Consider the following 11,607-nt stretch of genomic DNA (forward strand, 5'->3'; position numbering starts at 1 on the left):
AATTTAAATATTATTACTGACTACAATTCATTACTGAATTTAAATACTATTAGTATAACTTTGAAGAGTTTGGCTCTGTTCACCTGGCTGGAAAAATGGTTGATGCTAATGTTGATTTGTTGGGAGAGAAAAACACTGTTATTTCGCTGAAACGGTACGGCTGATAAGTTCAAACGAGTTGTGTGTCATATATTAAAAAATAACAACAGATTGTCGATGTTATGGAAATTTGTTCATCAAGTTTAAGATAAAAAAATATATGTTTTCTTATTTATAACTCGTTTCTGGATGTTCTGATGGCACGCTTTTTCATTCACGGCGGTAGAATGCATCTATCCTGGTCCTAAGCAAAACGAAAGCTTCGCTCTTTTAAAAGTGTGTGTATATATATGTGGTAGTCTTTGGTTGGCAAATTGGTACTGGCGACTAGAACGGAAATGAGTTGCAGGGAATCGATGCTAGGATCACTTAACAGACTTTGTTTAGTTGGGATCACTACTACAGACCTTGGTTGGATCTCTTTGGCAGAGTTTGCTGTGGCTTCAACTTGCCTACTGATGGGGAAGAAGAGCTCAATGCTACGATATCAAACAAAACAATACCGCTATGGTAAATTTGCCCGGTGGAGCTGAAGGCGTGGAAACTCCACCAAGGGAGCCTTTTGTTCTCCGGTCTCCGTTTGGCATCGTGCGAGCAAGCGGCGCTCCGCAATCCGCGTACCCACGCGGTGGCAGCAGCAGGAGAGAGTCAAGCGGCCGGTGCAGCCCCGGCGTGAGCACTCCGGATGCAAAAGCAGCTGGCCAGCTCTTAGCAGGCTGGGAACGGAAACATGACCCACGTTCTCGGTCCCATGTTCCACGTTCCAGAACGTCTACGTCCCAGGAACAGAAACGTTCCCGTTCACACGCTATAAAATGATCCCGTTCCGGGAACGGAAACATGCTTGCTAAGGGCCAGCTGGCTCGGCGGGCATGCGCTCGCGTCTCGTGACTCGTGAGCATACAGGAGAATCACGCGAAAATGGAGTTCGGGCGTAATCAGATAACGCTCACAAGTGAGCAGCATCTTTCAGTTTTGTACAGACCCGAGTCGATTACATACCCGCTCAAGGCTCCAAACTGTTACGAAACGGTGTCTCTCAACAGACACCCCTTCGGTGATCTCATCAACGACACCATGAACAGACACCTATTCACGAAGTGATCTCATCCATCAATTACAAGATTAGTGGATAGGATTAGATAGTTAGTTTTACTCCAAAGGGCATGTCCTTTGGAGAACAGTCGTGTCCCTTCGTGACACCCCTTCACTTGTATAAATATATTTCAGAGATCAATGAAAGATATAGTTCTCCTAAATCTTGTTCATTTACGTTCACACTTTAACACGTTATCAGCCACGTTGTTCTTCCCTGAGAAGAAGGCCGGACAAGCAGTTCTGTTCGCTGGAGGACTCGCCCAGGAGAATCGGCGCTGTTGCTGTTGAACGCCATGCATCCGGCCTCGCTGGCGCTGTCCACAATCACTGCAAGACAGCCGGCATCGTTACTAGCATCTTGCACGTAAGACATCATGATTTTCTTTCATTAATCACCGATGCCGAGCACTAGAGGCCGGATGCGGCCTCACGCCCGCGGCTGGCTACCCCGACGGCCGGCCCAGTCAGAGGCCCCACGCCTGCGGCCTCACGCCCTTCAACGTCCCTGCTCCCACGCGGCGCTCGCCGTGAGACGTCCATGGTACCGGATGGATCTAGTTCCCGACCGCCCATATGCGGCGGCGACGCGCTCGACCGGCGAAGGCTCCCGGCTCCTGCGCGTCCGCACGCAGGGACTGCGACGGAACCACACGGTCGGCCGGCGGTTGCTCCAATCGGCGGCCCCGAGCCCGCGGCAGCGCCCCCCGCCCCGTGCCCGCGGAGGCGATCCCGTGGCTGCAGCCTTGCGCTCGGCGGCCAGGCCCTCGCGCAGCGGCCAGTTCCTGCGCCCGCGGTCGACCCCCCACATGGCGACGGCGCTGACCGGCTCCAACGCCTGGTGCGCCCACGTCGTGCCAGCGGCGGCCGCTTCATCTCCTCCGATGAGGAGGAGTCTTCCTCGGCTTGAAGGTCGACGGGGACGGCAGTGCAGTGAAGTGGAAAGGCGGCGCCGGCGGCAAGAGGCCAGTTCGGCGGCGGATGGACTCCCACGAAGAAGCCGTGCGTCCAAGCGACGGAAACCGTCGGTGTGGAAGGGATAAGATTATGCTGTTTTTGCATAAAAATCCCCCTTATTACTTATGAATTACATAATGATCTTCATGAATTATTATAGTAATCCAGATTCATGATTAAGCCCTCATGTTTTAACATGTCTGTAGCATACTATATTTACCTCATGTAAATATTAATTTTAGACCCTAGGTTTAAAATGCAATATGATGCACAATATTTACCTCAGTAAATAAGTATTTTTGAGACCCATGTGTCATCAAGAATTGCATCATGACATGTACTGCTGCAGATGAATTTACCACTGTAAATTCGCTTTCCAGATCTTATGTTTTCTGGAATTTTTTTTTAGTACTGTTCAAAGCGTTTGTCCAAATTAGCAAACCCAATAAACATATGCTATTAAAATTGCATGTTCAAAGTGTTTGTCCAAATTGGCAAACCTAATAAACATGTAGTATAATCATTACATTGTTCAAAGTGTTTGTCCAAAATGGCAAACCCAATAAACATGTAATATAATTATCACAACCTTTGCATTGTAACTACTTTGTTATTTGCAATTTTCATTTTATGTTGCAATTTTCATTTTATGTTAAGCCTATTTATGCTTTATTTAAAGCTTATAGCGCTTACATTTTTAATGCAAAATCAATGAAGTGTATTATCTCATTATTTGTACAACACAAATGTTCCACATTGTATGTTGGCCATACACAAGGTAGCGCCATAGTTGCTACTGTGGGATTTACACTAAATTCTTAGTGACTATCCTCAATGTGCGTACCTAACATCACAAATTGGAACATACGGTCTACATCTTTTCACAAGATGACTACCATTAATCAGCATTCCTATTGGCCATACACAAGGTAGCACCATAGTTGCTACTGTGGGATCTACACTAAGTCCACAACTTAGTGACTATCCTCAACGTGCGTACCCAATTCGTTTGCGGATTAACTAAGGTCTACATCAATCTTTTGATGATTATCTTAAAATGTATTTATACAAATTGCATACATCACTTGGCATCTACTGTCCAACAGACTATGTCCATATTATTAGAGGTCTACATCTTTATGATGGCTACCTCTAATATGTTAGCATAAATGAGGTTTACACTATTAGTGAGATATATCTTGTCTCCTATTTATTTTGCATTAATTAATACAACATCACCATAGCAATTTTGAATTTACCCTTAGCGTAAATTCAGAAAATCTATGGTTTAAACCTTATTAGAAGAGTAGCCAGCAAAGAGTTTGATCTCTTGCTCTTGATGGTCACCATTATCTAACATGGTCAATGGACGTAATGTTAAACTTGATGTTCTATGGATTCATGGCAATATTTGATGCTCCTCATAAGAGAGCATCACCATTTATGATCAATTAAGTATGGAGTTTTATTTTAAATAAAGCACCATATACATCCAGAACACACATATGTGTATCTCGATGGATACAAATCGAAGCACTATATGGCTAGTTTTCAATGATTGATACGAACAACACAAGGCAGTCATTCTGTCCAATACCAATTATGATTGGCCACAACTTTATCTCTAGGATCTTAAGTCCACTTGAGAATATAATTATGTTGTTCCAAAATATCCCCCAACATTGCGTCTTCGCGAAAGCACACTACTTACCAAATGTATTCTAGATTAATTCCTATATTACTTCAGGTCTAAGTGTATGATAAACTCTTATCGAGGAATCATCATTAACATTATAGTGATGCTCTATCATCTGAAGTACATTGAATTTTTCAGAATCATACAAGTTCGATGCCATGTAATAATGCCATCCAAAGAACTTTAATGGTAAGACTTAACGCAAAAAGAAGTAGCAGCCCCGTGCATTCCTTAGGGCAAGGCATTTCCCAAATATGACAGAACCATATTTTGTCCCAATTGTGTATGTTATAGCTACACAACTTGGAAATGTCATGCCTTAAAACATATAATTGATCGGTATTATAAATCCATTGGACATAAATATCCGGCTCAACAATAAAGATATGAAGCACGCTTCTATCTTCAACCTGATACCACCAGGAAGGTCAGTTGTTCACAACAAGTTTCATGAAGAAACCAAGTAGCAACCAAACACTTAATTAATAAGTGGGTCTTATGAGCATGGAGAGCACGATCATCGAATTTACTTCGCTTGATCCATTTTGGGGACCAAAATTTGTCTCCCATTTGCAAACATACCTAGTTTCTACGTCCCATTTTGATGTTGTAATATAAAATGTTGTCATCAATTTCAATTGAATATCACAATAATGTGCCATCACATTTGATATTCCATTAATTAACTTGTATGAAATCTATATATCTGCAAAGAATGTCATTATATTCTTCATGCTATATATAGACCTATACGGGAGTAAATCCAAATGCAAAGAGGAATTTTGCCTAGTGGATAGTTGCACCACAAACTCTATATATAGGGAAGCAAAATATTCCTAAACTCTTACATAGAGACAAGAAAATATTTTGTTAATCGCTTGACGTGATGTCATGATAGTGGACTTTGGTCGTGCTACTATCATACTCCCTATTGGTACTCAAATAATAATCATGAATCCATTCTTGTATTCTGATTCCAAAATGTACCCAATTAAAATTATAGAGATATCCGTCAATGTGGTTTTCATATGGAAACCCCAAGATGACAACTAAGAGGAGTATTTTTCTCTTAACAACGGATATGGCAATACTTAAACAAGACATCCTCAGTTGGATTTGACTACACATACATAACCTGTATCCAATGTTGCGTACAAATAATTCTCTCTCTTGATGTCAATAAGACTTGGCACATTTGCCTTGGTTATTCAATTATAGAGATAATTTGAGAATTATTATCAATTCTATTGGTCATAGCATAAATATGAGCCACTACATTTCTTGAAGAAATTCAAGAACATACATGTGACTCTATTTACCATTTTATGGACCATAAAGATACTATGTAATGCACATTTATGCATCCATAATATACTCCCAGGTGTGTCTCTTAGTCATGAGAACCATCACTATACCAAACACATTGCTCGAAATCTTCAATTTAGAGCAAATTATCCTGGACGTGGGATCAAATCCATTTTATATGGAACTGTTTGGTTTTTAGGTACTATATATCAAGTACCTTATGTCCATACCAATAATGTTTTTATTGAGTCTCTTATTGAGAATCAAATTGCATGACATATTAAAATAGAATTGTAATTTATCAGAACTAAGTTGTTTTCATGCGGCCTTACACACCGCATCGTTAATTCAAATTCATCAAGCTGCACTTATACAACTCCCTCCGTTGCAGTATGTACGTGAAACTTTGGCCGCAGCCAAACATTTCCCATCTGCGCATCGAGTATGTTTTCACATACCCATATCACCACCCCAACATACCAATGGGCATTATGGATCCCAAGAGGTAACTCTACATGGGATTTATAAATTGCCCGTATGTTGATCACATTTGAGGATAATTCCAGGCATTAGGGGGAGATTTATACCACATTAAGAATGCCAGGAATCAAAAGAGCAATCCTCACATTCACGTACCAAAAATTCTAAACCTAATCGTTTGGAATATCTTATATTTGCATCATATTGCAAAGAATCTGCCAGAAACATTTACTGATAATAAGGGTGTCACAAAATCCTCTTATCCTACTTATAATGCGCCCGAAAGAATGGAGGTACCAATTAAAACCATTCAACTCTCACTTCCAAAGAAGAGGGGGAGAAGTACGGCCGCTCCTAAGGATAATGCTCCAAGTAAGCGTCCGAGGATATCGAGGACAACATCCTCCAAATCAGTAAATCTAAGCCAACCTCAAGTTGGTAGACACCCAAAAAATGGATGAGCATCCAAAACCTGGATCAAAATCCACCCGGATCAACGGTGCACCCAAATTCTGATCCTGGGACATTGGAACACCCTGACTCCATATGGGAAATGACTCGGAGTCCAAAAGGGTTAACATTTTCACATGCTATATTGATTTCAAGAACTGAATCAATTATTTAAAGACTACAAATTGTCGCGGCATATACTCCTCAAAGATTGCCTTTTTACCTTACTGGATCCAGACCAAAAATCCTAGGCAGAGTGTCTTCACACTCAAATTTGGTCAAACTAAAAGGTGGCAATTAAGGAGATTGCTCTTGTTCAATGATGAGAAGTATTACCACAGTAATATCTTCCCTCATAGAGTTTCTTTTCAGAAGCAAGGTGGTGAACAATGAGAGCTTGTAGCATATGGTTTCACGCAGAGACCCAGCATAGCATACCCCATGGTATGTGTGAAAATAAAGTTTTCCAAATTCAATAATTGGCAGATCAAATGAATTTGATAGATTCGGACGTATAAGTCCCAATGGACTTCATATTCTGAATCCAAATACAAATCGCAACATACATTGTGTATAATTAAGCATGATTGCGTATATTAGTTATTTTGATATCATTATGATACAGAAATAATTATGCAATCATTTGAGATACAATTTCCATCATGTGGATTCGAGATAGAGGATTTGGGTAAGACCAAATATTGCCTAGGCTTACAACTTGAGCACCGTCCTTCAGGGATTTTAGTGCATCAATCAGCCTATATCCAGAAAATATTGAAGAAATTCAATATAGACAAATCATATCATAACAAAATCTCGATGGTTGTTCGTTCTTTAGAAATAGAGAAAGATCCATTTAGACCACGAGATATTGGAGAAAAGATATTGGGACCAAGGTTCCATATCTTAGTGTCATTGGAGCACTTATGTATCTTGCAAATTGCACCAGGCCTGATATTGCATTTGCAGTGAACATACTAGTTAAACATAGTGCCAATCCAACTCATCGTCATTGGACGGGAGCGAAGCATATCCTCAGATATCTTAGTGGCACAAAGGATCTTGGTTTATTCTTTAAGAGAAATCATGATCCCAATATGATTAGATACACGGATACTGGTTACTTATCTGGTCCCCATCCCAAACTGGATTTGTATTCTTACATGGAGGTACAGCTATTTCATGAAGTCTTCTAAACAGACTCTGACGGTGACCTCTACTAATCATTCTGAAATTATTGCTCTATACGAGGCATCACGAGAATGTGTATGGCTTCGCAGAATGATTAACCACATATAATAGTCATGTGGTATTGGTTCAATTGAATCACTTACAATTATCTATGAAGATAATTCCGCTTGTGTTACATAGATGCAAACAGGTTACATAAAGAGCAATATCACTAAGTATATTGTTCCTAAACTGGTTTATCCCCATGAATTACAAGAAAACGGGGAAATAAACATCTTGCAAATCAAGTCATGTGATAATCTCGCTGACCTATTTACTAAGTCCTTACCAACTTCTATGTTTCAAAAATTGGTACATGGAATTGGTATGTGGCGACTTTGAGATTTGCCAGAATCAGGGGGAGACATCTCCTAAATGTTGACCTATACCAGCATCATATTATACTCTTTTCTTTCACAAGTTTTACTTACAAGGTTTCTTGTCAAAGTTTTTAATGAGGTAATATTAATATAAGCATGTGTCATATTTTCTATTTTCCCCACCGGGGTTTTTGTGGGAAATATCAAAGACACATATTGCCCTCACAACTCATTCATGGTTTTTCCCTGAGAAGGTTTTTCATGTGAGTTATCCAAGAGGCAATACCAATAATATGTCGTCATATTTTCTCCTAATTTTCCCACTGGGTTTTTACAGGAGTTTTAGCGACATATCACTTTATATTGCTCCTCATATTTTTCCTGAAAAGGTTTTTGGAGGAGTTATCTTTATGTCGTATCTCCAATATTTTTCCCCATTGGGGTTTTTAATGGGATACCAATGACATAGTGGTTTACTTAAATCACAAATAAATATGCTATTTTCTCCTTATTTTCCAATAAGGTTTAAAGGAGTTTTTATAGCATATCATATATTCCTCAGATTTTTCCCATAGGGTTTTTCGAGAAATTTTAGCTTACAGCTACATTGATCTCAAGGAAGATTCGATCAAGGGGAAGTGTTACGAAACGGTGTCTCTCAACAGACACCCCTTCGGTGATCTCATCAACGACACCATGAACAGACACCTATTCACGAAGTGATCTCATCCATCAATTACAAGATTAGTGGATAGCATTAGATAGTTAGTTTTACTCCAAAGGGCATGTCCTTTGGAGAACAGTCGTGTCCCTTCGTGACACCCCTTCACTTGTATAAATATATTTCAGAGATCAATGAAAGATATAGTTCTCCCAAATCTTGTTCATTTACGTTCACACTTTAACACAAACATCAGTGACCTGGAGAACATCAAGTAACGTATGAAGTGATGGCGGATTAACTGACCTTTTGATGAAAGAGCCCACTGCTGAAAAATGCATCGTGTAGTGAATACGCTGTTTTAACCACTACGGGGGAAAACGAAGAAAAAAAGCACCTAAATGGCTAAATATGTACTACAAGGTTAATAAAAAAGCTCATAGAAAAATCAAATTCGTGTAAATTGCACAGCTTTGTGCATTGACACCTCTACAAGAGGTCTGCGTAACCCATTTCCAATAAAATTAAAGCGATCAACCATAATGATAGGATAGATTTAGATGCAAAACACACTTAATTCTCAGCATTCAGACACAAAAGAGAACTACTTCCATGCATAATGTTCAGCACAACATAGGCAGGTTCACATAAGACACTAATACCCCAGACACTTGAAATTCATGTTCCACAAAGCAAAATAATAAGACAGACGAAAACAAAACGTCTGGATCCGCATTCCCACCGTGGATTCCACTTAAGCAACGGCCTCGAGGAAAGCTTGCCCAGGAGCACGCTTCTCAAGTCTGCCGTGGTTACCGAGCAGCTGTAAAAGGTCAGGACAAGATGAAATTAGATTATGCACTGGCTAGTATACTGAGGTGAGGGGTCAAACGTTAGAAGAATGCTCAGAGATGTAAAGACTGTGATTAAGTATAGATGACTATATTGATCAAACATTAGAAGCATGCTCAGAGATGTAAAAACTCTGGTTAAGCATAGATGGCTATGTCGAGCAAACATTAGAAGAATGCTCAGAGATGTAAAAACTGTGATTTAAGCATAGACGACTATGCTGTCCTAAATAAGCTTGCTTCCAGAAATGAGGCCAAGGAAAAGCATAGCTACATTTCGAAACATGCATTATTTAAAGAAATTATATCTACTGTACCGAAACAAATGCAGAGACATATCGACATGAAATGCGGCAAGAAAAGTTATAACTGTACCTTTGCGTTGACACCATCAGGAACAATTCTACCCTCACTCTTGTACTTCAGGTAGTCAGCACGGCTGAACTTAGTGAAGCCCCTGAACAGGATAATTCAAGTTAAAAACAATAATACAAAATAATCTAAGCAAGGTATTAGATTATGACAGTTTGGCTCCACAGCATCAATGAAGTTATTATGCACTCACCACTTTCTGCTCTCAATGATCTTTTGGCGGCCAGGGAACTTGAACTTGGCGCGACGCAGAGCTTCACTGGCATGGGCAGCATTGTTGTCCTTGCAGCGCACAGAAAGGAGGACCTGACCAATGTCCACCCTAGCACAGGTACCCTGAGGCTTGCCAAAGGCACCCCTCATTCCAGTCTGGAGCCTATCAGCCCCGGCACACGAAAGCATCTTGTTAATACGAAGGACATGGAATGGGTGAACCCGGACCCTAAGGTGGAAGGCATCCTTTCCTGCAGACTTGGTCATGTACTTGTTGCAGGCTATACGGGCAGCCTCAAGAGCCTCACTTGAAACATTCTCCTTCTCCCAAGAGACAAGGTGCACACAGTAGGGGAACTCATCCACACCCTTCCTCTTCATCCCAACATCGTAGATCCTGATCTTGGGGTCAGGGACACCACGGCAGTACCTGGACTTGGGGTATGGCTTGTTCTTGATCTGGCGATAGCATCTTGCAGGCCCTAACCAAAGTTTCAGACACATAAAAGCTCGTTATTATCAATGGACATAATAATAATGCACTACAGTAATAAAAATATTCAGTGCAAACAAAAATATAAACCATCTAGATGCAAAACAGACCATTAATTTCCACAGAATATACAACAGTGCATGCATGAGGCACGCAGAATGAGCATATGCAGTGTAATCAGATTGGTCCTATAGTATTTTTTCATAGCATAAATGTATTCGTTAAAAATCCATGGAACATAACTAATAACCCCATTTTGACAGGTAAAGCAACTGTATAAGGTCAACAAGCATAAACTCGAACAAAAACACGATTTTCCAATCCAATTATGAAAAGCAAATCAATTGATGCCATGTTCTACCAGTAGTCAGACAGGTCCTAAACTATGAGCATGTTACCTCGGAACAAATCACCCACCCAGAACACAGGAAATCTGGGTCAAAATATTAGTAGCAAGGCCCCAGCGCTTCTCATCTTTATCCGATATACAAAGCAACCACAACTTTGCGTGTTTCACAAATCGACTCAGCAAACAAACAATACTAAGCCCGTGCACCACGGATTCATCAAAAGTATCAACCCGATTTCGTGTGGATCTAGTCTAGTCGAGATTTGCACCAGACGAAAAGGGAGAGCCCTATTCGGACAAGCGGTTGCAACAAACATCGCAGTAGAAGCGTACGAAGGAGCTGAATCGAAAACGCGAACTTACTTCTGCCCATGGCGACGGCGGGTGAGGGAGGAAGGCGGCGGCGGCGTGGCGAAGAGAAGGGGCGCGGCTAGGGCTTGGAGGGGATACTTTATATAGAGAGTGCGACGCGGAATGGGGCCGTGCCGCCGTGGGTTTTGTGCGTCACGGCATGCGACTGGCAGATGCTGGGCCTTGGGAGCAGTGGACCGAAAAAACCAGGAGAGCCCAGTAAAATTGGAGACTCCTTTCTTGCAAGGTCAGCCCATGCGTCATGCGGAGGTAGCCAGGGAGTGGACCGAAAAAATGGGATGTCCAACTGGCAATTCGGATATGGAGTGCATGGAGACAAGAACATTTTATAGTAAATTTGTTGCATACTTGAGAGTTTTTTCACTATCTTGTCAGTGTATATTAAGAACCAATACTAAATTCATGTTTCTATTAAAGTTCATCAAGTTATTTGAAATGTACCATAGCGTGTGTTGCAATGGAAACAAAAAATAACATGATAATAATTGTGATTTATGCAGGAACCAAATATAACACCATGGTAATTGTGATTTGCATGCATGTCGTTGTGCCACAACTGAAAAACTATGTTAACGACCTTTGAGTGATCTTCGCAATATTTGTCATAGCATATTTGAAAGAGATTAGATTATATAGCCTACATGAACTACTTTGATGTCAAACT

At 40.8% G+C, this 11,607-nt stretch overlaps 1 protein-coding gene across 1 annotated transcript; it reads right to left on the minus strand.

The window, feature by feature from the left end:
- Positions 1 to 8,879: 8,879 nt before the first annotated feature.
- LOC136472002 (large ribosomal subunit protein uL16) lies at positions 8,880 to 11,066 on the minus strand. The gene is made up of 4 exons (XM_066469750.1): positions 10,935 to 11,066; positions 9,710 to 10,211; positions 9,520 to 9,601; positions 8,880 to 9,116 (listed from the first exon to the last, which is right to left on the minus strand). The coding sequence occupies exons 1-4, from the start codon at positions 10,942 to 10,944 to the stop codon at positions 9,048 to 9,050; spliced, it is 663 nt and encodes a 220-aa protein (XP_066325847.1). The 5' UTR covers positions 10,945 to 11,066; the 3' UTR covers positions 8,880 to 9,047.
- Between the last annotated feature and the right edge of the window lie 541 nt (positions 11,067 to 11,607).

Source organism: Miscanthus floridulus, chromosome 1, assembly GCF_019320115.1.
Source record: "Miscanthus floridulus cultivar M001 chromosome 1, ASM1932011v1, whole genome shotgun sequence".
Classification (NCBI taxonomy): Eukaryota; Viridiplantae; Streptophyta; class Magnoliopsida; order Poales; family Poaceae; genus Miscanthus; species Miscanthus floridulus.